Source organism: Drosophila rhopaloa, unplaced genomic scaffold (assembly GCF_018152115.1).
Source record: "Drosophila rhopaloa isolate 14029-0021.01 unplaced genomic scaffold, ASM1815211v1 contig_2, whole genome shotgun sequence".
NCBI lineage: Eukaryota > Metazoa > Arthropoda > Insecta > Diptera > Drosophilidae > Drosophila > Drosophila rhopaloa.
In genome coordinates this window covers 11,281,649-11,309,597 of record NW_025335083.1, presented here as the reverse complement: position 1 = coordinate 11,309,597, position 27,949 = coordinate 11,281,649, and the positions used below count along the sequence as shown (strand labels likewise).

The 27,949-nt window shown below is 40.2% G+C and overlaps 1 protein-coding gene across 2 annotated transcripts in view; it reads right to left on the bottom strand.

Annotated features, from left to right (window-relative positions):
- Positions 1-4,989: 4,989 nt before the first annotated feature.
- LOC108050525 (transcription factor hamlet) overlaps positions 4,990-27,949 on the bottom strand; it is a 32,776-nt gene continuing 9,816 nt past the window's right edge. Inside the window, exons 1-8 of one of the 2 annotated variants that reach the window (XM_017132241.2) lie at positions 26,855-27,109; positions 23,807-24,315; positions 20,129-20,260; positions 19,798-20,032; positions 14,633-14,756; positions 12,469-12,625; positions 7,547-8,530; positions 4,990-6,682 (exon numbers count right to left, since the gene is read on the bottom strand). In XM_017132241.2, the coding sequence (XP_016987730.2) occupies positions 5,561-6,682; positions 7,547-8,530; positions 12,469-12,625; positions 14,633-14,756; positions 19,798-20,032; positions 20,129-20,260; positions 23,807-24,315; positions 26,855-26,882 (3,291 nt within the window). In that variant the 5' untranslated portion in view covers positions 26,883-27,109 and the 3' untranslated portion in view covers positions 4,990-5,560. Of the gene's footprint in view, positions 6,683-7,546; positions 8,531-12,468; positions 12,626-14,632; positions 14,757-19,797; positions 20,033-20,128; positions 20,261-23,806; positions 24,316-26,854; positions 27,110-27,949 lie in introns of those variants that run through there. The other variant, XM_017132240.2, reaches the window with a different exon arrangement.

Here is a 27,949-nt window from a genome sequence, read left to right as displayed (position 1 = left end):
AGGAAATGAAAACATCTGCTGACTGATTGCCCCCTGGTCGCAGTTTTGCAGCCACAAAAACGCCAGGAAAGGAGGTTCATCCGCCGCATGTCGAAGATTCAATGCACTCCCCAAGTGATCACCTTGGGAAATATTGGGTTAAGTAAATGAAATGGCACAGGATTAGCCTATTTCGGGGGTGTAACTGCATGTGTAAAATAAGTTATGGGATTAACGCAAGACAATTAAATTGAGTACTAGTATAAATATTTAATTTATGTATGTATTTAAATATTTTCTGCTTAAAAGTGAAGTAATCACAATTCTTTGAATTTCTAAATAAATAATAATAATTATTTTCTACACTTTCCATAAAATGTTTTTAATACAACACTATAGAATAATCCAAATTTTTATCCCTGTGATAAAAAAATGTCATAAAGCAAGATTATTAAAATCGATGAAACTAATTTCAAATATTTTGCTTTATGACATTTTTCTTTGTTTTACGACATCCATTAATTAAATTTTTAGCGTAATAATTTGTTTAAGTAAGATCATAACCAAATGGTTTTTATTAAAGATAAAAAAGCTGTTTTAAAACTTAATTCCCCAGTTAATTAGGCCACTAAGAGAGTCGACGCGCAGTAAGTGCATTCGAAAGCCAAAAGTCTGCCCAATCACTCAGCCAAGTTATGAACTACAGTTAGTCGGAGTTAGCCTGGCCGAGTGCCAGGCAATGTGGGTCTTCATGGATCAATGGGATACGCGTGATGTCCTTCGGCTAGATTCTGTTTGCTGCTCTGCGCTTTGCACGTCTTCCGTTTGCCCGATTTCGTTGGCCATAATTGTGCCATTAACGTGGCCGACTGCAGACTCCCTTTTCCCTCCCCCACCATCCTTCTCCCGACCCTTTCCCCTAAGTCCCCCTCCTACTTGGCTTGTGTCTACATTTGCATCCGTTTAGGCAAGTATTTTTCCTGCCTTTCGAAAGTCGCATTTAACGGTCCCTCCTAATGTGCGCATTGATGCGCTTTTCCACCCACACTAAAAAATATTTGTTTACTTTAAAACTAGAATAGAATTAAATTGTACATCCGTCTAAAAAATATTTTTCATACATAGTGTGTCTTTCAATACTTAGAAATTTACCCAAATTTTAATTAACACATAATTTCTGCTGTTAAGTGATTTTAAACCATATTTCCAAAGCTTTAAATATCAGATGTCCCTGTATTTATACCTACTTTATAATTTTATATTTAAAATATTTGTATTGTTTTATTTATAGGTGAACAATTAAAATGTGTTTTGTGGAAATGTATAACATTGGTGATCTTTTCATTTAATAACATAATACTTCTAAAATCTAGGGACTTTTTAATTTAGGACAAATATTTTTCCAAGTGCCGGCAACATTTGAGCGGAGGATACAGATTTTAGATTCGATCCGTTTTGGGGCGTGTAACTGGGGCGCAACAAAGGCCATTTGCGCAACTGGCACATAATCAACAGTTGCTTAGTCAGGGCGTTATGGATCGCGTTCCTCCGAATTTCCACATTTCGATCCAGGCCACAGTCAAAGTTTCCAATGCTCCGCAGCTTTATCCATGCTCGTTATCATAATGTGTTGGCTCATTTGGCTGGGCTGCCTCAGATCCAACGGATACTGGGGGATATACCCGATGAGGTGGGTGGATCCCAGTGCATCGGGAGCTGGCGACTCTGTAATCAGCGAGGTGTGAGTGACCTGGATAAGGTTGGTCAGTGGCGGGAGATGGGGAAATTGCTGGGCCAGCCAGCCGAAGAGAATGTTGGAAAATACTTCGGCAAAAAGCTACTTGATCCTCTCATATTAAAAAGCATTTCTTGAAGCCATAAACGGTTAGAAAGGTTGAAACTAGTGGAAACCACTTGCAATGCCCGATGGGCGGTTGGATGGCATTCCTTGACCCCGCTGATTTCTTTTGGGTGGCGATCTGGTTTTGGGAGGCGGTAAAAAGATCTAAACGAAAGAGGAACACAAGAAAGAAGTCACTTAATTGCCACCAATTAGTGTTAAGTGCATTCGATATGCGATTTCAAGTAAAGTTACCTATTTTAAAATAGTAGTTTTACTATTAGTTATTAGGTTTTATGAGCCTGCTTTAGAAGCTTCAAAAATTCGTTATATTCGGGACTATTTTTATTATATTCGGGATTAAATTCTCTTCTAGTGGAATCTAAAAAAACTACCGTGAATATATATTTTTTTTAAATTATTTCTTTTTCAATTTGCGACATTTGCACTGTCGGGCGCCTCGGTGAAATGTTTATACCAGGCATAAGATGACATATATTTTAATGATTTGAGAAGACTGTTAAAATATATAATAATAAAATCTGAAAGTTTCGTTTCAATCGACTATTTCTTTCCTCCCCAAAAAAGTCCTCGGAAAAATCGATTTGTTGACCCTTCTAAAGCCCTTAAAGGCTCGTAATTTGATTCTCAAAAAATCTACTTTCAAATTTGTCATTTTAACGTTGATCCAATTTTTGACATAAGTTTCCGATGTGCTATTAAAAGGTGACCCACAACTGGACTTCCAAAGTCCATAACTTTATCAAATTTTGTCCGATTCCAAAGTGGCATACCTCTGAAGACTTCTAATTTGATTCTCAAAAAATCTGCATTCAAATTTTTCCTTTTAACGTTGATTCAATTTTTGAACCATTTTCATGTCATTTATTTCCAAGTTTCCGATGTGTTGTTAAAAGGTGGCCCACAACTGGACTTCCGATCTCCATAACTTTATTCCAAAGTGGCATACCTCTGAAGACTCGTAATTTGATTCTCAAAAAATCTGCATTCAAATTTCTCATTTTGACGTTGATCTAATTTTTGACCCATTTTCATGTCATTTATTTCCAAGTTTCCGATGTGTTGTTAAAAGGTGGCCCTCAACTGGACTTCCGATCTCCATAACTTTATCAAATTTTATCCGATTCCAAAGTGGCATACCTCTGAAGACTCGTAATTTGATTCTCAAAAAATCTGCATTCAAATTTTTCATTTTGACGTTGATCTAATTTATGACCCATTTTCATGTCATTTATTTCCATGTTTCCGATGTGTTGTTAAAAGGTGGCCCTCAACTGGACTTCCGAAGTTCATAACTTTATCAAATTTTATCCGATTCCAAAGTGGCATACCTCTGAAGACTCGTAATTTGATTCTCAAAAAATCTGCATTCAAATTTTTCATTTTGACGTTGATCTAATTTATGACCCCTTTTCATGTCATTTATTTCCAAGTTTCCGATGTGTTGTTAAAAGGTGGCCCACAACTGGACTTCCAAAGTCCATAACTTTACCAAATTTTATCCGATTTCAAAGCGGTATATCTCTTAACTTAAATGACTTTATAGATTTAGATTTCATTGATAAAATATGTATTATTTTCTTATTATATGTAATATTTATTTCCTTTATCTTTGACCCAAACTCTTACACAGGCCTAGTCCAACTTAAATGACCTATTTGACCAGACAAAGTTGCCATGGAATTCACTAATGATCCCTCTCATATTCCAACCTCGATAATTTGCCAAAATGTTGTCCAAGAATTTGTTCATCTACTTGAGTTGCCCCACTGCAAATTATGCCTTCTTCAATTAACGCCCGGAGATCAATTTTCGGTCGCAGACTGTGACCAAATAACCGACTAATGCGCCCCGTCTAGATTCTTTCTGGTCGAGATCAGGGCGGGGCACTGGATGTGAAACCAATTACCAATTATCTACTGTTTTCCACACAAATTTAACATAATTTGGCCAGTTTTGCGTTCAAATTTGTGGCACAATTTGTGGAAGTTGGCTGTGGTCAGGGCCAACAAACGGCACCACGGCCAAAAAATGAGGGGCGGGCAGGAGGACGGTGAGTTGACTCCGGCTGACTCCAATTGTGGCCGAAGATTATTATTTTGGCTACCGACTACCGACTGCCAGGCGTATTTCGCATAATCGAAAGTGACCGAACCGCAGCTATTTGACTGATCTTTTGTATGCCACTCGGGTAACGGTCGATCGTTGGTTATGCACAGGTTGAAAAATATTACAAAAATGAATATAAAAAAATCAAAAAAAAAAAAGGCTTTGGCAAAAAATGATTGATGCCAATGGCGAGCGCCCCGGCTAATACAATTTAAAATTCAGTTAGAAACAAAAGAGCAAACAGAAACGTACGAAATACGGATTGGAAAAAAATATAAAATACAAAAAATGAAAAGTATTCATGGATAGATCGCATAGTTTTAACCGCATTTCGCCGAAGGCGTAACACACTCTAAACCGGAAGGGTAATTAACTCGCCTTGCCGATCACGCCTTTGCATTCAGATCGGAGTTTGGAGATGGAGATCGGAGCCGAGATGGATGGATGGATGGATAGATGACTTGGGTTGGTTGCCCAGATGGATGGTCGGGTATATTAAAAAGCTATAAGTTTCGGGTTTCGTTTCGTTTTGATCTCTTTCTCGATCTATTTTTTATTTTTGCTCTGCGCCAATGATTAATAATCGGAGTTGGTTTATAGGCAAATGCGTTCACAATTATGTTTTGGGTCTGCGGCCAGGATTGATGGGTGTATAAAGTCTTCTTTTATGCGGTAATTGAGTGTAGATGAACCAACCTCTTTTTGAATGGCTTTATTATGCCCACAAAATTTGGTTTTGGCTTGTGCGGTTTTCCTGATCTCGATTTTAGAAAGACGGGCCTATAAATTTAATTGCGCTCTGGAAAATTTGACTAATAAATGCTGTATAAGCCTAGAAAATTTCGAAAAGAATTAAAAAGTAATGAATTTGATGGTTTTATTTCCGAAGTAATTCTATCAACATGTTTGCTCCAGTTTTTACAGATCGTAATTATAATGCCCATTCAAATAAAATTCATTGAGTTTATGCGATTGTTTCTTTTATTGATTTTTCATGTTTCATAACGATCTTTTCTGGTTTTTCATATATATAATAATAATAATATAATTAAACGTTAAGTAAATGTTATAAAATTGATTTTGTTTTCTTATTTTTGTGTTGAGAATTGCAATAATTAGCTCTATAAATATGTTAGACTTACGGCATACGTTATAAATCGATTTACACATATAGATTTATGTATATATATAAAGCCTATACACATACACAATCAAAATATCATATATATATGTATATAATCTACAGAGTTCCAAAGTAGTTGAAATCGACTCACAAAGTTAAGACTTTCATATGTCTATGTACAGATGTTTAAATTAGCTACACTTTTAAGGTGGTTTTAGAGTGGGTTTAAGTATAGTATATAGTTTATAAAGTTTTCCCTTTAAATTGTATTTATTTGTTTTTTCTTTGTTGTAGTTTAAGTTTTGATGCTTCACCGTCTTTTTCCATTGATTGCATAGCTAATGTTTAGAGTTGGTTTAGTACAAGTTGTGTGGAAATGGTAACTACTTAAAAATAGGTTTCCCTCTCGGAGGCACGCTTAAGTAAGATTTAAAGTAAGATTTTCTTTTAACAACAAGGAAATTGCCTGTTATTCTGTTTCTCGGTTATTAAGAGCTTATTGTGATGGCCTTGGGATTGTTGTTGTTGTTGTTGCTGCCGCTGCTGCTGTTGTTGTTGGTGATGTTGCTGCTGTTGTTGTTGTTGATGCTGCCAGTGTCCTTTTCGAGGTTCAAGGACTGATCTTCGCTATTGGGATACTCCTCGGTATCGCTCTCCTTCCCACCCAAACTGTTGGGTGTGCAGACGCGGTTCATAAAGTTGCGTATCTCATCGAAGTACTCGGCATTGCCAGCGGAACTGGGCGAATCCCTGAAATTGTTGCCCTCCAACTCGTGCTTCTTCACATGTCTATCGAGATTCGTCTGCTGGCCAAACGTTCTATCGCAGATATCGCAGCGAAAGGGACGCTCCTTTTTGTGGATATTCCTTACGTGGCGCTGCAGGTTCGAGGATATGCTAAATGCCCGATCGCAGAAAGTGCAGGGATACGGCTGCTCGCCGGTGTGCGTCCTCAGATGCCTAGTCAGGTTGGCCGATCTGGGGAACACCTTTCTGCAGTACGTGCAGGAGTAGCGATCCTTGGCCGTTGGGATTTTCCCGGGCGGAGGCGGCCGCTTAGTGGCGGGCCCTCCGCCCGTTTGCCATAAAAAAGGAAACTGAGCTAAATAGAAGTCCTCCAGTATTGTGGGGGGCACGCGGCTCTTTCTCTGTAACTCGCTTAAGTGGGCCAGAGTGGCCCCCGTTGGTCGCGACACTGCCGTTGCTGCTGCCGCTGCTGCTGCCGCTGCTACAGCCGCTGTTGCTGATGCTGAAAACGTCTCTGTTACCGCTCCGCCCTCGGACGCGCTGCTCAGCTCACCGCCCGCACTTGTGGGCGGCGACGGCGAGGGGGTGAGCTCCGGCGAGGCGGTGGGCGTGGACTTGTGCGAGTTCGAGGAATCCGCCGAACTGTGCGATTTGCGCACTTTCGGCACGGGCGGCCCCCCTTCGTTCTCGAACTCTAGCACTCTGGGTAGAAAGTTATCGAACAGGTCGTTCTCCGGTAAAGGAGCGTGAAGAAAGGAGATGGATGAGCCTAAGCGCTTGCGACATATGGAAAGGTCCAGCGGTGCATCGGCTGCAGACGGTGTATCTGATGGTGGTGGAGTGCTCACGATGTCGATGGATTTCTACGGATAGAGGAAAAAGGAGATAAATAAATTAGCATATTATTGTATGTAATGAGAAACAAATGGCTTAGATTTAAAAAATATATAAAAACGACAATTTTGTTAAAAAAACAAGAGAGAACGCTATAGTCGGGTGCCCCGACTATCAGATACCCGTTACTCAGGTAAAGGGAGTGCGAGGGAGATGGAGATAGAAACTTTGATCACGCATAACTTTTTAACGAATGGTCCGATTTGAAAAATTTCTTCTACATTTCGAAAGGTATTGATAAACACAATAAAACTGCATTTTTACTTTTCCGAAATATTTAAATTTTTAAAATCGTATATATGCGATTGTGGGCGTTAAAGGGGGCGTGGCACCTTTTTGAAACAAACTTGCGCTGCGTAGGAACTCCTAGAATCTGCATGCAAAATGCCAATCTTCTAGCTTTTATAGTTTCCGAGATCTCAGCGTTCATACGGACAGACAGACGGACAGACAGACGGACAGACGGACAGACGGACAGACGGACAGACAGACGGACAGACGGACATGGCTATATCGACTCGGCTAGTGACCCTGATCAAGAATATATATACTTTATAGGGTCGGAAACGCTTCCTTCTAGCTGTTACATACTTTTGCACGAATACAATATACCCTTTTACTCTACGAGTAACGGGTATAATAAAGCCAAAAAGGTAATTCAACCCTATTTTGTTTATAAACAAAGAATATATCTAAAGATAAAAAGTTAAAAGTACAAAAATTATGTTGGCTAATCATTTGCAATTTAAATTTGAAGTATAAAAAATCTATAAGTTAAAAAAAGATCCCTTTCTCTTTCTATACATACATATAATAGATATTTTTTGACTTACCCTATCATCTTCGACCTGCTGTTGATCGGGACTACTTCCTCTTTCGGCATCTCGCATTATCTCCTTCTGCTCCTCCGACTTGATCCCATTTTTGACCTCATCCGGCTTTAATTTAATGCCAAAGGAATTGCGGCTATCGTCGTCTTCGCCTTCGGAAACATGCAGGAATGGCTCCCTCTTAAGCTTCTTCGCTGATTTGTAGACCAACTCTTCATCCGTTTCTTTGTTTAAAGGCTCCAGAGCAGGGGAATTATTTTTCAGAAAGCCAAATGGTAATTTCTGATCAAAGGCGGAATTCGGAGAAGTAATCTCGGGTGCGACACAGCCCATGTCCATGGGTGTTTTTGAGAAGAACATGGGAAAGTTCGGATTATGCAGCGCATTTTGTGGTAGGAAGTTGGGAAATCCGTATGCCGGAAATCCGGGAAAGAACGGCGGTGCATGGCGAAACATCATGAAGGGATTCGGTGGCGAGGACATGGCGGCGGCGGCGGCAACAGCAGCTGAGGGCGAGGATTCCGAAGATTCCTTTGCTGGCGTTGCACAGGTGGATGTAACAGTCGCCGTCAGATGTTGCTGAATTTCCTGAGCAAGCTGATGCTGATGCGGATGCGGATGTGGATGCTGATGCGGGTGGTGGCGATTGATGTGCTGGTTCCGAAACACCGGACCCGTCGAGTCGCAGAACTTTTTGTGCTTAGTTAGGGAGGTCGTTGTGCTGAAGCTCTGGTTGCACTTGTCGCACTTGATCTGATTCCGGCAGGTGGCGTGCATCCGCTTGTGCCGACACAGGTTCGAGAATTGCGTATACGCCTTGTGGCACACCTCGCAGGGGAAGGGCTTCACGGAACTGTGGATGTGCTGGTGCTGCTTCAACCCAGACGAGGTTCCGAACGTTTTCCCGCACTCCGGACACGGATGACAGCGAGCTCCGACGTGGTTGGCGCGAATATGTTGCTGTAATAACGAGGGGTCACGGTATACCTGCAAAATACAGATCACAGAGCAGAGCAAACGGTGTGAGTTGCGATTGGTTGTCGGAGGTGAAATAAAAAATAATGTACACAGCTAAAAAATACTACAATCAATTGTAAGACAATACAAAAATAAAAATAAAACATACGTAAATATTTAGAACTGAGTAAATGAATGGTCTTAAACTTTTCCTTAGTATTTTCATAACATTTAACCATTTAATTGTTTATCTGAAGTTTCGATTTCAAAGTGATATGTCAAATATCAAATTATCTACGAAAATATGTGTTTTCTTTCTCTGCATAAAATATGGAGCTGGTTGGGTGATCTGGTTCCAAAACCAAATGAAACGAAACTGAAATTAATCAATCATCTGGTGGTGCTGCTGTTGCTGCTTTTGCCGCTTAAACGGATTTTTGGGGCTAGACAATGGCCGACGCTCTCCAAGATTACGCAAAGGTAACCAGAGCAACAACAGCGATTGGCAACAACATCATCTCCACCCACTGGCAGCAGCCAAACACCTTCGTCAATTATTAACATCAATTGCTACAATTGTCATTGCCTGGCTCGAATCATCTATCACCCCCGATATATCCCCCAATGGAGATCAGGGCTGGAAAAGAAACCAGCAACTTGGCCCTCAAAAATGAAGGGAAAAGGGAGCATAATAGCCAGAAAGAGTGATCTTGAATTGGAAAAGGCTACTTGATTAGCATGATGAACAGAAGTCATCTAAAAAGTTTTTATTCTACCTTATAGTTTTAAGTAGAATATTGAATTTGTGGCTTTATATAAATTTATATAAAAATATTATAATTTTAAAAAAACGATGTTTGTAAAATTTAAAGGTAAAATTGACTTTGAAATGGGATATGTAAACCAATCTACTTAAAGATATCTGTATTCTTCAACATATTAACAAGTAAATAACTAAATCTTTCCGATTTAATGTATATATGTTGATCTCAATAAAATTAAAACAAACTTTTTTTTCCTATGACAGTGACAAATACTGCGACCAGCCCTAAACCAAAAATACTCGAGCTCAAACTCGCACTTTTCGTTTTTCGGCGGGGCGAAGGCAATGACAGATCGCGCTTGGGAAGAGGATAAAGGGGACGTGGGCCGGCGGGGTGTTGGATGGGGAAGGGGGAATCCAGCCTGGCATCCAGTTTTGTGTACCCACTTCAAACTTGATTTCGGTCAGCCGTTTCGACTCCCCCGTCGCCTTTTTACGATACTGTTATGCCTAATCATGCTGTCATAATGCGCTACGAATTCATATCAAACGATGATCGAGGCAGCCTTTTTTGTCTATCTCTATGAGCCACACAAAAGGTGGAAAATCAGGGGTATATGGAGGGGATTTGGCGGGGATGAGAAGGCAGGGGGATTCAGGGAAGGCAAAGAGAGAGAGGCGACATACAAGAATAGCTCGTGCTATAACTACATCAAATGGATTAGATTCAACTACTCTCCAAAAAGGCGAAAAACGCCACAAAAGACAACGACAACAACTACAAAAAAAAATATATATATGTATATAAATATAACGACAACGACGATCATGGTGTTACAGCAATAACAACAAACACTGGGGAAATAACAACTATCAAAACTGTAAAAAAATATATACTAAAATAAAGAAATCCACAGAAAATCCTAACGTTAAATATAAAAACTTTTTATGAATTTAGTATCATGATTAAGACAGAATTGTTTTTAAGATCCTTAATTATTTTTTTTACATTAAATTCATTAAATATTTTTTTCTGTGCACTGAAAGATGAAAAGCAGTCGCAGCTTCGGTGGGTTGAGTGTAGGTGTTTTGGCATTCGGTGGTGCAGAAGTAAAGAAGTGGAGAAGTGGTGCAGAGTCTCCGACGAGATCTCTGTTTTTCTGTGGAATGTGGCTTGGGTGGGGGGTATTATCAAGGAGGTGGACAGGGGGGGACGGGGTGAGGGAGGGACTGTAAGCCAACATCTAGGAGCGTACGTGGGGTCAGCCAAGGCATCAGCGCATGTGGGTCTATGGCCCGAAGATGAGATCAGACTCTGGTAGCCTAATGGAGTTGAAACTTCTGGTTAAAGTTACAGAGAAATAAACTAAGAATGCTCGAGTTTCAGATGAAGATTAAGGCGAATTCACACACTTAGTTGTATTTTAAGGAAGGTTAATATTTAAATGTAATTAAAATGATGAGGAGTTTCATCTTTTAAATTCATATATTATTAAAACAGTTATTGGGAAAAGTATTCATTTAGTATAAGCTTCTTTGAAAAAACCTGTTAAAATTTTAAAAATGTTTTATGCTTTTGGGCTGAGGGTTAATACGCGTTAAATATTATTGTAGAAATGAATGAGATTCACAAAAGTTTTGTAATAAGCTCCTTGGCTGACAAAATAAAAGAATTTAACATTAAATAGAAAATAAAAGATAACCCCCAACATTCTTGTGCCCCTTCGAGGCCCCGTGAATTAACCCCCAACGATTTCACAGTTATCCGCCCCCCTTAACACCATTGTGCACTCAACTGCCTCATCACGGATGCCAAGCTAAGCCCTCGAACAAAGCCTTGTAGATCCGTGGCAAATCCCTTTGGAAACGCTTTAAGCCGGCTGCTTAAAACAAACAAAGCTGACAGCTGCAAAGTCCGCTCTTTTTTTGGGCCTGTCAGAGGGCCTACTCTTACCCGAAAAGCTTCGGACTCCAGCGAAAGTCTGGCCCAAAAGATCGATCATCATTTGTTTTGGGCCGAGTGGCTCCCGTTTAGGGATGGGTTTTTTTTTTTGGTTTTTTTTTATAAGTTTGGGAGATCGGAGAATTGAGAGTTGGGGAACCACAATGCGTGCTACTTACATGCCACCGAAACAATTACAGAGCGCTAAGTAAACCAACTGTAATGCTCGGCAGACATTGAAATACCGTTCGATTTGGAAATGGAAATGAAAATGGGAAAAGGGAAAAAGCCAAGAGAAAAGGCCTGGCTGCGACCACAAGATCGTAATCAACATGCCATTAAAACATCTTTGGAAGATGTCGAAGTCGCAGCGCGATGACAATGACGCATGAAACGAATCGTTCGATGGATGGATGATTTTCGATGGCTAGATGGATGGATGGATGGTATGGTACTCCAAGCCCTTTTGATTTCGCTTTGGCATTCAAATGCAGCCAAAGCCAGCGAAGATGAACTGAACAAAAAAGGCGGGTAAAGGGGGCTGCGACAGGGTTTCTTCATTACGGGTCGCTTAAGTGTTTCTGCTTTGGATGAGTACACGCCCTGATTTCAGCTATTGCAAGTAAGCCGCTCAGCGCGTGCTCAATCGTTGGCCAGGTGGGGGGATTGGGGGGCTACAGTCTTAAAAGCCAAGTTAGCAGCCCGCGGCTATTGATCCGCTTGAAATCAAAAGTCTTTTTATGTTGCCAAGCCACCAGAGCACCACGAGCCGATACAATTATTAATGACGGCGTAACTTTTCGGCCGATCGAAGGTTGTCGGCAACAGAAGCTAAGCCTGGATGCTCTCTCTTTATCTATATTGAAGTTATAGTCGCAGATATTGGGTCCAACTTTTTATGATACGTTTCTTAAAGCCCATTGGGGATGTGGTTATTATATTTTCAAATTACTGCTTTTCGTTTTAATACAGAAATATTTTTAAGTTTTGACTTTCTTCAAGCAATATTCCTTGATAAATATTTTAATATTTCATATTATAACTTTTTTACTTCTATTGTGGTAACTACAAAACTTTTTATTTTGTTGCCTATTATTGTAATTGATGTTTTGAAAAATACTTTAAATACACTTTATTTGAGAAAGGAAGCGAAAGTCCCATTAGGTTTTAAGCAAATAAAATGTGTCTTACAAAAGCAATAATACTGTTGAAATCTCTATTATTTTAGCTTAAATTATATATAAAAGTAAAAGTAAAGCTTACCAGGGTGCAATTCTCGCAGGAAAATCTTCGTTCACTATTGTGTGAGATCCCTTCGTGTTTGATGAGCAAAAGTCGATGGCAGAACTGCAATGGGCATTTCTTGCAGGAGAATTCGTCCTGCTTGTAATGATGAGCACCCACCAGATGATCGTCCAAACTGGAATGGAAAAATCCAACAATGCAATCGTAAGTCAAGGAAAATTTTAGGTTACTTAGGCACTCGAAGTCAGTGCTCCTTTCCCGCCCTTATCTGACTGGCTGTCATCGCAAGTGAAATTAGCATTGTGACATTTTCGTGGGGCTCTCCGCCAAATCGCCGCGGTTCAATCAAAGTCATGTGCGCCAGTTCACACGCCTTTGTTTGCCGACCACCTGGGATAACGCCCCCTGCGGAAAATCCCTCCCTCTTTTCTGGACGGGCGTCAATTAGTCAAATGATGTTCAATATTTAATATGCGCGGCCACTTGATAAGCGATCTCTCTTTCCCCAAAAAAAAAAAAGAAAAACAGCTGCGGCCAATGGGCAAAGGCGTCCTTGATGGAGGAGAAGTAGAATTGTGGCCAAAAGTGGTGCGTGGTGGTGCGATGCTTATCGTCTTGTATGTGGGTGGAGTAAAATCAGGCAAAAAAAAAATATATAGCAAAGCGATGTCGACAAGAGGCGGCAACGTTTTCATTTTTCTTTGTTTTGTCATCGTCATGGAAGAGTTGATAGTTCCAAGCCCCCCCAGTTCTCCCCCTTTCACTCCCTTCACCTGAAGTGTGGGCGTTTGTTTGGCTTACAGTCCATGCATGTTCAACATCAGATAAATGGCAAAAAAAAAGGAAAAATAGAGAGACAGCCCGGACACGCAGACATTGCTCACATAGCTTCCCTTCCATCGAGAGCTCCTCATGTAAAATTCAATAAATCACCGGCACTGATAAGTGAACCCCAGGGGAGGTTGGGGACCCACCACCCACCCACTCTAGTAACGGTAAACATACTGTACTATATAGACATATACAACCGCTCCACATCTCGGTCCAAACATCAAATCAAAGCTCGCTTTTAGCACTTCAACTTAAATATATGGGTATCTATGATTATAGCCGATGTGTGTGTATATATGGGGGATATAGAAATGTCATTTGCGTGTTGCCTCCAATTGTTGCTTTTGCTTTTGTGGCTGCTTGTGGGTCATTTATTCATTACAACGCAAAACATTTGTAAATATTGGGACAAAACTTTTGCATTAACCGCTTGAGTGGGAGGATGATGGTCATGTTTATTTTTCAAGAGGGAAAACTAAATGGCCAGATAGATGATCAGTAACGATGTATTTAAGGGAAAGCTGACATATGGAGTCGAGATACTTCTAGATAAACATTAATATGTATTTTCTTCAGTTGTTTCTGATTTTGATAACATTTTGTGAATAGAAACAGAGATTCCCTATTTTTTTAATAACAACTCTAACCCATGACTACCGAAAGTCCAAATCGTAAAATCAAAACAAATTAAAAAAAAAAACTAAAACCCAAAAACCAAATGTCGAATCGATGCAGGAGGCATTAAGGCTCAGTTAACACCTACAGATTGCACATTTGGTGCCATAAAAACCCAATCATGGAGCGGGCCAACACCAAACCAAAGTATAGTAAACTTCAGTTGGCCAAAGCGAACCAAAAGCCAGTCAAATCAAGACCAAGACCAAGACGATTTCAATTCAATTCATTTCAAAGCTCGGAGCTTACTCTCACTTTCGGTCGAGCGCCTCTTGGATGTTTTAATGGCACTTTTATTGGCCGCACTATTATCGCCATCAACTTTTAATTAAGATCTCCGCCGGAGCTCGGCTTTAGACCGCATATCCACATAGATCCGAGGCATTTAGCAACATTTGCGAATACTTTGTATATCGTTCGGATTTCTCTCTCAACTTCTACACTGATTTTATTCGCTGCGCACCCATAATTCTTTTGGGTAAGTTGGAAGCTAATTGGGGGCTTGTTTTTTCTTTTGGCTGAAGCAATTTGATTTAGATTATTGCCGATGCTGCTTAAATGCCAAAGCAATTTCAGATGCAGACATTCTCCTACGCGAAAAACAGGAGTTGGAGCACTGGAGGCGTTCTCCCCGGGGGTCTGATTAATGGCAGTCAAATTGGCCAGTAGTACTCACAGTTCTAAATCCGGATAGACTTTATCGCAGACCTCGCAGCGAATATCGAATTTGGTTTGGTCGTCTGCGTAATCTATATCTCCTTTCTTATCTTTGGAGAATTCGTCACCACTGTACAAAGAACCTGGAAAAGACAGAGAAGAATTGATTAGATTAAAATCAGACAGAATTGCTAAAATTATTGACCTATGATCATTTGTTTAATTTAAAAGAAATATATATTAAGCACTGATAGACAGGTTAGAGTATTAGATATTTTAAAGATTTGCCTTATTCAATTTTTAATAATTTATTAAATTAAAATTAGTATGGAACATTTTTTAAATATCTGTTTTATTATAACGCATTCTATTAGCAAACTAATGAAAACCTATAAAAACTATGTCAGTGCAAATAAATTTTTAAGGAAATTGGGTATTCAAATCACCGAAAAAGAATTTCAATTTTAAAGGTGATCTTAATGAAAACGTAAGCTCTTAAACTTTAGAGCACTTCACAATCACTCACAAAAAGAAGGCAATCGTCAACTTAGAATTTCACTATGTATTCTTTTGATCCTTAAGTTATCACTTGGACTGGTCACTTGGCACACAACCGTTCGGCTTCGCGTTTGATGAACAAGTGTGTCGTTCGCGGAGCATAATGCCGACGAGCTAATGTTTTGTTTGCCCGCTAACAATCTGCGGCAGGTCCTTTTTTTCTGGCCAGGACGCACTGACATATGACCAACACACACTATTGCACACACACTCACACAGGGGTAAACACGCAAACACTTAACACAAAATTGGTAGCGGAGACGAAATCGTGTGCACTCATATATGGCACTCGCATAGCTTGACGTTGAATAGATAATTGTCCCAAATGAAAGTAAGGTAAAGGCAAGACACCCCTACCCACCCCACCGCCTCTAGAGCCAAAACCTCACCCCTCTCTTAGCTTGGCCAACTCCCGACGAGTGCCAAGTGCGCGGATGCAGTGAGAAAAATAACTCTGCTTTTTCTTACATTTTTGGATGGATTTTTTCTTATATTAGATGAGCTGTTTTAGGTCCACAATAATAGACACTTGGACACATTTAAATTAATATTTAAATTTAATAAAAAGTTGAATATTTTAAAAGGTCTTTTTTACATCACTCAAATATTACTTATTTTAAAACAAATTTAATGTTCAACATTAAATTAAGAATACTATTTAAAAATAAGACAATATGAAACGTACATTTTGAGTGGTTAAAAAAAGGTATTTATCAAGGACCTTTGAATATTGAACTCTGTTTGAATAGTAAAAACTAAACAGTAATAACTATATTTCTCTCTGCACCTTTAAACAATTCCTAGGGGATATGAGTGTTGAATATGAGCAGAGAGGTTGAGGAGAAAAGCTGAGGTGCTCTAGGGGGTGTCTGAGGTAGAGGGTGGGGTGGGGGTGTTGTGCTAGGACTAGTTAGCAGGGGTGGTGGGCAGTGGACAACCACCAGGTGACACCAGCATAAGCACAGGCCCACAGAGAACAGCTAAGGGATGATGGCGATGACCAGAGATTATGCATGCAAGCACATCCGAAGGGTCAGCAGTCAACCCCTCAACCCGTCAACCTCTGCCACCCTGAGTACCCTGTACCCCCTTCTCCGTGCGGTTCCGTTGGACTGATTTCGTTTGAAAAGTCATATAGATATGGCACCTTACCAGGTTTCGCTGCTTTTGGCCTCTAAACAGGTGTTGCCTCTCAAGGCAGCCCACCCCCTCCGCTCGAGGGGTGGTTCCTAAGCACCACCACCACCACCCCCCTACCCAAATGTACTGCGCACAGTGGTAATTGCTGTTTGGGTCAAAAGTTAATTTTCAGCGTGTGCAATATGGCCGCAAAGGGCAGCGAAGATTCCCACGTCAAGAGTTTCTCCTTGTGGGCTGCACTTGAACTTTGGCTTGAGTTTTTTTTGTTTTTCATTTTTTGGGTGGGCAAGCGTGGGATAGTAGGAGGGTAGGATCTGTTTCTAGGGGGTGAAGATGGCACATAGGAGCCGAAGTGGGAGTGGGTTGACATATGGTGTACTAGCCGAATGGGAGGGCTATTGGTGTAGGTTCCTTGAGCCTGAGAATGCTTGGGAAAACGTATGTTTGGGTGGGTTCCTCTAAGTAGGGAGGAATCCTGGGAACTAAGTTTTTAGAAGAAATAAGCAGCTGGTCTAAGGAGCAATTTAAAAGATAAAGAAAAATACAATGTTTAAAAACAATGTTTTTAAAAAAATAATACCATTAAAACGTTTAAATAACGAAAAATGCCCTTTTATATTATAAGCATTCTACACAACAAATTTAAATTTAAGGCACTGTTTAGCCGTATAAACAATACAACATACAGGTATATCTAGAATGTCAGAAAAAAAAGTATCAACTTCTATTACTCTCCCAATAATTCTTATTTTTTTAGGCAATTAATCAAATACTCAGTGATTTATTGGCAACTTTAAAAACTTGCTGTCTGAATACCCATTGATTTCTTATCATTTAGCCATTGCCCAGCCCTCTTGTCAGCATCTCCCCCAAATCCTGCACAATCCTTTCACGCCTTTCACCAGATCTCTCTCTGCAATTCTATTCCAGCAGCTGGATTCCCCTTTCATCTGACAGATTGATACACTCGCCCCATGCAGAACTGACAATTCAATAGATCCATTGTAAGGCTTCAGGATGTGGATTATACAGAGGGGAGGCCGAAGGGGGCGGGCCAAAACTCTTTGACATGCCAATTACATATCACGGAATCTGCTGCTGGCTGCCAAAAGACACCGGCTGACCCTGAATCGGAGGCTGTATCTCGCTAAACGGAAGCCGAAACTGTTGACAAATGATTGATTGAATTATTTACACCTTACAACTTGCTCAAACAGAATACAGAAAAAAATCAAAGTTAGATCCGCCTGCTAATCGATTTGGCAGCAGCAGAAATAAAAAGGGTTAGGTGGCACTCCTAATGATGCCCAAATTGACACCCGATGATCATTTAGCCGAAGACGCGACACGAGCCTTCTATTTTATTTTATTTTTTCCCATTCGCTTTTTTATTTTCAGCTCATTAATCATCCATCAGCTTTGCCGGCGACAAAGTGTCAATCCGCGCACGTCTGTGTGTTTTTCGTATCTGAGAGTTAGTTAGGATCTCGTTTATGGGCTTGGTCTATTCTATGTGGCATGTGCTCTGCCAGTCGCCAGTTGGCGATACGAATGTATCTAAATGTGCTTCGTGTATAGTTTGTTCCATTGTTTGATTGGTCGATTGAAGAGTTGCCGCGATTTAAGCCGAAAGCCATCTCAAAAGTGTCTTGGTTTCGTTTATTTTTGGGGAATGGTTTCGGTCTTGTTTTTTTTGGGGGAGGGATGGAGTCAAGGTGAAGGGAGTTCGCTTTGAGTTGACAACTTTGTGGGTTGGTTCTGTTTAGAGTGATTTAAGGAATGGCTATACAATTGTTAAATAGTTTGGATCATAGCAAATGTTTTAAATCGGCTTAAATTTAAATGGCTTGATTAGGAATTAATATTATTTTAAGGAGCGAAAGCAGAATGAAAATTAATATTTAATTTGCACAAATATTTTTAGGATTATTTTATTTTGTTATGTCTTTTAATTTGTTAAAAATCAAGCAAGTAAACAATTTCGAATCCATTTGCATAACTTTTAAAAAACTTTCCCATGCTATTAATGGCACCCCTTGACATTTGCATTTTCCTTACTGAAAATTCTCGAACATGTAAAATTCCCAGCCCAAGCACTCATTAAATATTCCTCGACAAAAGTAACGGTCAAAACTTGGAACTCCCTCTCCTGAAAATCCAGCGATCTTTCGCTACCGTTTCAACCACACTTTCGATCGCTCCTTGCCACCTTTTTCCTTCCGAAAACCTTGATCGCGTTGCCACCCCCGTGCTGCACTGGTGGCATTCGCTGGCATATCCTTGGGCCCAGGACATCTGGGCCTTGTCTTCTGCCCGACCAGAGACTAGAGGAAATTTTCCTGCTTAGCAGAGCGTGAATTGCGAGAAAAGTTGCTCGAAAATACGTTATAAGCGATATGTTAAAAAGTCAAGTCACAGGTGTCCTTTTTTTTGTATGGGAAAGCGGGTTGAATACTAAGCTTGGAAAAAAGACTTGTGCGAAAACTTTGACAGCTTGGCTTTAATTGAAAAATTTAAAAATAAATGCGAGACCATTGTAAGGCAACTATGATCCGGCAGATAAGCATATGGAATTAACCATTATGTTCATTACATATTCAAATTTTAAGCCGGCTCGTCAGTGAAAACATTTCCGTGGAGATTTCAATTTGTGATAATCAGAAAAAAGAGTGTGAAACGCCAAATGAGCTGTCCATAAATCCCACATGTTTATAATCAAACACGCCCCGGCTTCCCATTTTCAAGGGACTCGAGGGATGCAGGATTAGGCTTAAATTGAGCGTGTGCCATTTTGACTGTCAGCAACATATACGTCGTATACACCATATATATCGCTGACACAATCTCGGGCCCTTTGTTTGCTGATGGATCTCTAATGAAATTATCAAACATTTTAATAACAAATGAAAACATGTGCGGTTGCCGGAATATTGCATGGGCGCATGCGCAGCGCACAAATTGATCGCATTTAGGGGAGGCAAAAGGGTGCTTCTCTGACATCACAGGAGGGATGTCCTATTCTGTGAGCCCTCATAAGCTGTTCCTGTTCCTTTTTTTTCCTGTTCCCGAGATTGTATCACGTCGCTCGTGCCAGGAACTCTGTCACGGGCATTGCCACCGGATTCTGGATTTTGGATTCTGTATCCCCGATTCTGACCTGACCCACAGTGGTTGCGTTGTGCGTTAATTGCCTGGCACCACAGCTGCACTTATTAGCCACACCAGCATGGACACAACTCACACATTATATTCATTTTCGATGTCAAATCAAGATGGAATTGAACAATTTTGTGTCAGGGGTCCTCCTGGTAGCCATGCATTGGGACGGGGAATGATATCTTAATTACTTTATTCTATGCTTTGTATTATTTCAACTTATCAAAGTTGTTAAGATATAATAATACTGTTTTTTTTGGGCTTGTTGACATTCAAAAGGAAATTTACTATACTAGTTATTTGGCAAAAAAAATTAAATAGAGTACTCACTATTATCACGATCGCTGCGATCATCGCTGGGCAGGGAGCTGCCCCCGCCCCCGCTTTTCGGTCCCGAGGTCGAGGCGGCGGCCACTGCGGCGGCAGCGGCTGCTGCGGCGGCTGCGGCTGCCAGGACTCCTCCGCCGTTCATGAAATTCTCGTTCAGATGAACAGGACTCTTGGGCCGCCCGTCGACGACCATTTCACTGCCAGCATTCACATAACGATTCGTTTCGTACCACAGCTATTAATAAAAAAGGGAAAATAATTGTTAAAAATTGTAAAAAAAAAAAATGTAGGCACGTGCCTAGGGGTATTGGGTCAAGGGGTTTGTACTCACATAACCGCCATTAATGTAACTTTCTAAATTAGCCTCGCCAATGCCCTCGTCCTGAACAGTTCGGATCTTTTTCAACCACGTGGACACATCGGATGTGGGCTCCAGCCATCCATTAAAATATTCATTATATGCCTGCAAAAAAACATAAGGGTAACTAATTTAAAATATATATTTTTTTAATTTTTTTCAACTCAATTTTAAAAGTAATTGAAAATTGTATTGGGTTTCTAAAGACAACTGCCGTCGCCATCTGTTGGTTCACCCAGGCTAACTGTACTATTTCTACACGTTGTCTTTGCTAAGCCATTGCAACAACCCTCAAAACTGTCATACAGCATGTATAATTGACATTTGCCGAGGTAGATACTTAAATATATGGGTAAAATTGATTATTAAATACATTAAAATATAAAAACTATTTGGGAAATATAATATTAAATTAAAAAATAAAATCATTTATATATACACACGTTTTAAAATGATAATATTACAAAATGTTCATATTTTATGGCATTAATTAGGATAAGTAATTATTATAATAATAATTTATTGTGTTAAACTTAGATATTTAAATATGTAGCATAAATGGTGAAGTTTTCTTTTGTTCCATGATTTTATTTATACCATTTTATCTGCAGAATAGTAAATATTTATGATAACACCCAATTATTACTGAGCTAATTAATAGGGTTTTTTAAGCACTTTAGTAACAAGCAAAACTCAGCAAGACGCCGCCCACAAGTCTGCCCACCACATCAAGGTCACTGGCAGTAAGGGGAAACTGCAGCCATAGTGCGAATACAAGAAAAAAATAAAACAAAACTAAACAAAAACCGCCGACAGTTTTTGTATACAAAATAAAAGCAGCGGCGCCAAGCTGAAATACGCATAATTTACAAAAATCGTTAACGGCGGCTGCCGTTTTATTTTTTTGTTTGTAGTTGCGGCTGGAAATGGGGAAAACAGCCTTAGACTTTGCGACGCCGAAAGTATGAGGCAGTGGCAAAAAAAAATCAACCACAAATTAAAATCGAAAAACCAAAAAAAAAAATCAAAAACTCAACCGCTGCGGTTGACTGAATGACTTTGCGTATGCGCAACGTTCAAGTCGCCGCCGTCAGGCTCTTGTCTATGAATTCATTTGGAAAAACGGCATTTTACAGTTTGCGATTGAGTGGTGTGCGAGTGTGTGAGTGGGAGAGTCTGGAGGGAAAGAGAAAGAGAGAGAGAGAGTGACGGTATACCATATGTGCACGCTCCAAAAATTAAGTTAACAACGCCTCAAGTGGCTTCTTCTGCCCCGCGGCATATGCAGAGCATAAATAAAATAAATACAAAATTATACGCGCGTATAAATGAAATAAACTTTGCGTTTTCAGGATGAGGGAGAGGTTGGTTTGGTTTCCTCAAGTGGTTTCCCAAAACGGGGAGGAAGTTATAGTTGCAAAGAGGTATAATTGGAAGGGCTTAGATTTTTTGAAAAACACGGAGAATTTGCAATTGCAATAATTAGAAGGAGGAGGAGATATGGTTAAAACAGCATGGAATACATGAAAACACATATGTATGTTTTAATCAACGGAATATAAGTAACAATTTTTTAGTTTAATATATTTATTTCCTAATTAATTTTACTAAATGAAATGATGTATTAGAATATACTCTAACAAAATCTATCACAAGCAAAAAATGTTATATATATTATAAAAAGTTTATGCTTGTCAAATTAATTGTCTGAACTTATTAGCTTGATAAGTCTTATCTAAGCACTTACTGACTTTGGCAATAAGTAATCAAAGAACATATTAGCAACTGTTTTTACACTTTGTTCCCTTTTGAAGAACATAAGTGGGACGTCTAAGAATGGTTGATTTAAATGTCGATTGATTAAACAATGATTTACTTTTTATAAAAATCAAAAAATTGTAAAAATGCTGTTTCATTCTTTGAAAATTTATTTCAAGTTCCCACATGTTCTCATATTTACATCTTGGCAATAAATCCCAAGATTGGCAATAAATCCCAAGATCTTTCAGGTTATCCTATAGGATCTTGGTCATTCAAGACGCCAAAGGAAACTGCAATCCGATGCAGCCACTAAAAAATGATAAGATCATTGGAATATGCCCAGATCCATGGCTAAAAATTGCCGTGACTGTTTGGCAAACAGTTCCAGTTGCCCGTTTTGTCCGTCGATAATCCCCGGACAGAAATCACACATGTCCTTGCCTATTCATAACTTTATTAAAAAGGAGGCCACAGCTCGCAGCAGCAGCAAAACATGAAACAGTCAATGGGCAGGGAAAATATTTACGCGCCAGAGATAATCTCAAAGTGTTGGGTTCGTTTGTTCGGTTGGCAGAACTGGCTTCGAATTGCCAGATCAGATCCTCCAGGAGGATCAGTCGGGGAAACGGTGGCAGATAGGGACAGATACGGCCAATGTATCTGTCAAAACGGAAATGTGAGCGATAAAAGTGCGCTTGATTTGAGGATCATCCAGGAATAAAGGCACAGATTCAAAGGAGGTAGCCGAAGGGATCCGAGCTATGTTATTTTTGCAATTTTCGCTCGAGTGGCAGAAACAATATTTTTGTAGCAATACCTGAGTTGTGTAGGTAAACGAAGGAGATCCCTCCTTGTGCAAATTGTCAACAGGACGAGGCGCGATAATTTGATTGGATTGTCTGTGTCCCCGAAGGAAGCAAGAGGATGGAGGGAGGAAAAGTGTCAGTTGACTGACTGACTGACTGACAACCGATCGAAGGGTTCATCGGCAGTAGCCTGCGATCCCGTCCCGATCCCGTTCCCGTTCCCTAATTGGAATCATCAGCCGGCCTCGACTTAAGCCTCATTTGGGGTGCACTTTGTGGATTTTCGTCCTGGTCGCTTTCCTGGTTTTCCACTCCGGCGGAGGTAAATTAGCTCTGGCCAGGGATTAGGCCCATTTGACTGACAATTGATACCCTCGAGGTAGAGCTCTAATCAAATCTCTTTCCAATCGTTTGATTTTCCCTGCGAAAACCACCCAAAAATATTGGGATGACTCAATTCGGTTGCAATTTTCGCACATAAAAATTGGTACGGATCTGATGGGATTAAATTTCCCGACCAGCGAAAAAAAACAGTAATTTGAGATTGCAAAAATGCGCACACATGTGAAAGGCTTAAGGTCCGTTTTGGTGATAAATTCGTGATATATAAGGATATGGTATTGGGTTATCAGGCGACGGATTTGAGCCCTGATTGTTTGGGAAAATATTTGTGGTAGAAACTAACGACTCTTTTGGGGTAGAAACTAGCCACATTTTTGGGTGGAAATTGGAGAGTTATATGCGAATTTAAGTTATATCTCATAATCCTGAATAAAAGCAATACTAATATTTAATTATTTAATAATACTATACGAAACTGTTCCACTTTCAATACTAATATAAACGGTTAACAAGGTGTAACATTACATTTGATTTTTAAACTATATAAAAAGTATATAAATTGTAACTAAGACCAAACCTCTGAAGGTTTATCTTGCCTTATATTTATAAAAGTATGTTTAACTTCAAAATGTCCTACAAATTCTGGCCTTCAACCTACTTTTACCTTATTATAAAGACGAGAAAATACTTTCCTTTCAATTCTTAAATATAGTAACTATTATATTCGAGAAAGTAGACTCACCTTCCATGCCAGCTGCTGATCGTCGGGCTGGTGGCTAAGCTTCATGGGGAAGGGTCCGTAGCGGGTGCCCCTCTGGAGCGGCGTCTTCGCAAAGACGCCGCCGCTATCACGGATGTCCAGATCACAGACGGAATCGCGTCTCCTCACCCACTCGTGCAGGATGTGCTCCGCCTGGGCGCGGTCCTTGAAGAAGGACTCCATGCCGTCGGCGGCGGGGGATTGGGATTCCACGGACAGTGGCAACGTGGGAGGCGGTGGCTGCTGCTGCTTTTGCTGTTGCTGCTGGAGATGATTGGGGTGATGGAGGAGCTCCGGATCCTGAATCCGCCTCGTCGGAGATCCGTCCACGGGATCCTGCGGCGGCAAGCGATGGCGGGTGGCGAATAAGTCCTCAATCTGCTCAGGCTGCGGATTGAAGCCCTGACTCCTGGCACTCAGATCCAGGTGATGGTGGTGATGATGGTGGCGCGCAACACTCGCACTTGGATCGAAGTCTTCGCCGCTGGAGCCTGTTAAAGAACGAATCGAAATCGAAATAGACACCGATTAGAAATGACTTTTCCGACCGCTGTCAAGCACTCAATGCACTAATCCTAATCAGTTGTTAGCTGTCAAGTCACTCCCAAAATAAAATAGATAAAGGCGACTCTTCAAGCGAGATGACAATCGTAGCCCGGTTCCATTTAAAGGTATCTCCGAGTGATTTTGCAATGCGCCGACAGCTTGGACCGCCTATCACTCACCCACTCTATGTGGCTACTATCTTCGCGGCAAGACAAGTGTCTGTGGTCTCTACCCTTCCAGTAGACAGGGCATATCATTTACCTCGTCTCTGTTTTTTTCCAAAACCCCAGCTGGCTGAGCAAAACAAATCTGGATAAATATCGTCGGTAAAATATTTAAACTATTTTGTTGACACAATAATTCCACACATAAATAGCTTCGATTTGTATTCACTTTCAATTGATGTGACTGGACTGGCGTCTGCCGATTGATTAGATAGACAGACGAGACTAGGCCAGTTAAAAAGACAATTCATTGACAGTTAACTCAAGGATAAAGTAATTTGAAAGGCAATTAAAAGGAAGTTATCTTGACATTAATACTAACTAAATGTCAAGTTAGCTCACAGAAAAACTTTTAATATGACTGTGTTATAGAAGAAAGCCAAATTCTTTAGACATTTAATAACAACGATATTAGAATATAATTTATTTACCAATAATAGGAAGCACTTTTGAAAAATTAGCAAATAAAAACAAAACCATTTCTTAGATAACAAATAATTGCTAACTCAAAAAGATATTGTTTAAGATTAAAAGATGTGCAAGGATATTAAGAAAATACAAAAAAGGTTCACTGTCAAATTATAGTATATAAAAAATACCATTATTTTTTAAAGATAATCATGGTATAGTCATGTCTATTTAGAGCAGTGCATTCCCTAGTTGTCAAATGGAAAAAACACCCTCTTCTGTCAGATATAGATAATCGGTGGGCTCGGAACATAAGTATACACGCACAAATTACCCGACGATTATTGATATTTGCCCAACTACTAGTTGTTGTTTGCTGTTTGGTTTCTTGTCTTGTCCATCCGCCTTGTTCGAACACTTGAAACTAAATCGTAATTTGAGCTGTTAGACAAAATATGACAGCGCTTCCAAAGATAACGAATAGCAGCGGTACGTATGGTAACAGTAACAGTAACATTACCCCCGAGCCAGATAAGTATCGGCCATATAAATAGACCGCAAAACAGGCGCAAACAATGGGCCGCAATGGTCAAACAAATATTGCGTTTAGAGTTTAGAGTTCTCGACCCGAACAACCTGCTGCATTTCGCACATCCAGCGGCACACTCTGTTTGCCCAGCATCCTTAGACTTCGATCTCGAACGCCGACGGCTTCACACCATTTAGCGAAATCTTTTTGAAGTAGGCCACTTCAAAGACCGCCCTCGGTTCTATTTGACAACCCGATTGTTAATCACTCTAGTTTTTCTTTAGTTTTCGCTTTTACTCAAGCGCAAGTGTTTTTCTTGTTAGTTTGAGGGACCTTCGGCTAATTTGTTTTTTAGGTAATCACATTTGGGACTGGCCTGCTGATAAAAGTGCCCATAAATGGTTGATTGGCTTTGTGTGGGTGGGGGGTTGATAAGTAGAATCGATTTTAATGGGTTTACTTAGGGATTACTCGGGTTTTAGCTTGGCCATTAAAGGTTTGCGAAAAGTTTATGAGGGAAGCTAGATTAAAAAATGTTTTTGGTTGGCCTGAGAGACAGGGTTCTTAAGAGAACTGTTTTCGCTAATTTGGAATGCACGTGGGTTTTGTAAAATGTATTATTACTTGCTGTTTTAAACTTATCTTTTATTATAGGGTTTTTGATATATTCGAAAAATTAAGTTTTTAATTTAAGTACCTTTTTATTTATAATATAATTTTTATACAAATAAGCTTTAAGTTCGGAAGTAAAATCTAAAAAAGTTTTAGAAGAAACCAATTTCCGATGAATATTTAAATTCATAAACTGTTTCGAAAACCTTCGCCTAACAATTTTGTTATCTATATCAAAACCAAAACTTGACTTTTACAAAAATATATTGTTCGTTAGAATTTAAATGAGTAGGACCCACACACATAAACTAATTAAATTAAATTATTTATGTGACACGCTGTCGACAGTTTTGGAAAGGGGAAGCTTTGGGGTTATTAAAGAATATGATAGATATGAAAGGCATTCATCGGACATATAAAATCCTATCCAATCCAAGGTAAATAACCAGGTGGATCTCAGCTTTCTTTCAATTAAAAACACTTGATGGTTTAACTCATTGTTCACATTTCTTCTCACTGATGTTTTAGTGTTAAAACACAATTGATTAACTAGTGAATAGATGGGCTCAAACTGATTCACTTGGCTTCCGTTTAAGTTAGTCCCATTGTAAACTAAATTCAGTGAAACTGATTCAGTTCAAGGAACTGCTATTCCCCGTAAGTCACAGCGCGAGATACCGATTTTGTTTATATACACGGCGTGGAACCAACCTGATATGACAAAACGATCGAACAGCATGATTCCGCTTTAGAACGTTACTTGTTACGATATCACAATAAACAGATCGCTTGTAAATACATATATATTTTCATAACACGCGACGCGACATTTTCCGTGGCCCGTGGGCTAACACTGCGTATGCTCGATGTGGCTTATGGTATAGTCCGATTCTTGCGATTTAAACGGCTGTCTGATGGGTTCAGTCGTCTCTATCTGCCGGTTGTCTTCGCAAGACTGCTGCCTGCCAGCAAAAGAAGCGGCGATAGCGCAAAAAAATATGAAGAACAAAATTGTGTGGCAGCGACGTCGACGTCGACGGCGACTGAGAATGAAAATGAGAATGTGAGAATGCAGCAGCGAGTGTGATTTTCCGATTCCGATTGCCAGCACGCTCAGCAACGAACTGAATTGTCTGGAGGCGATGAGGATTCTCGGATTGCCGGATTCTGTGATTCTGAATGGGAATTTTTCGGGCGGCTGGTTGGCTGCCCATTCGCCACGGTGGTTGTTTCCGCTTCTCTCTCCCATCCCGAAAAAAACAACAACAAAAAAAAAACAGCAAACCATACTCATCTCCCAAAAGATCGCCCCGATGTCCTGGCTATCTTCCCAAACCCAAAAAGTCTGGGGGATGAAACCGGAGAGCAAAATAACCGCACAGCGTTCTCTCGGCAGCCTCTCTGTATCTGCATCAGTGCGTTTATATGTATCTCCATCCTGCGCTCACTCTCTCTCCGGGATTCTGGGATTATTGTGCCTCTCTTTCGCGGCGAGACCACCTCTCTTTCTCGCCCCTTGAAATCTGTGTCAGTTCGCAGTCATTATTATTATCTGAAACTTGGTGATTCTGATTCGAATCCTTAGTGCCAGTGGCCACAGAAAGGATAACAGAGGGAGATGGCCAGCGAGACAGAGATAGAGACAGTGTGAGTGAGAGCGAGGGAGAGAGACAGCGATGGCCTTATTTACCCCTCGATTTTTCCTATCAGAATGCGGCTATGTATCTTTGAGATACACAGACAGCCAGCTTGAGTTGAGGGAGGAGTCAGGATAATAGGGCGGGCACATCTTCGCATTCATTATGC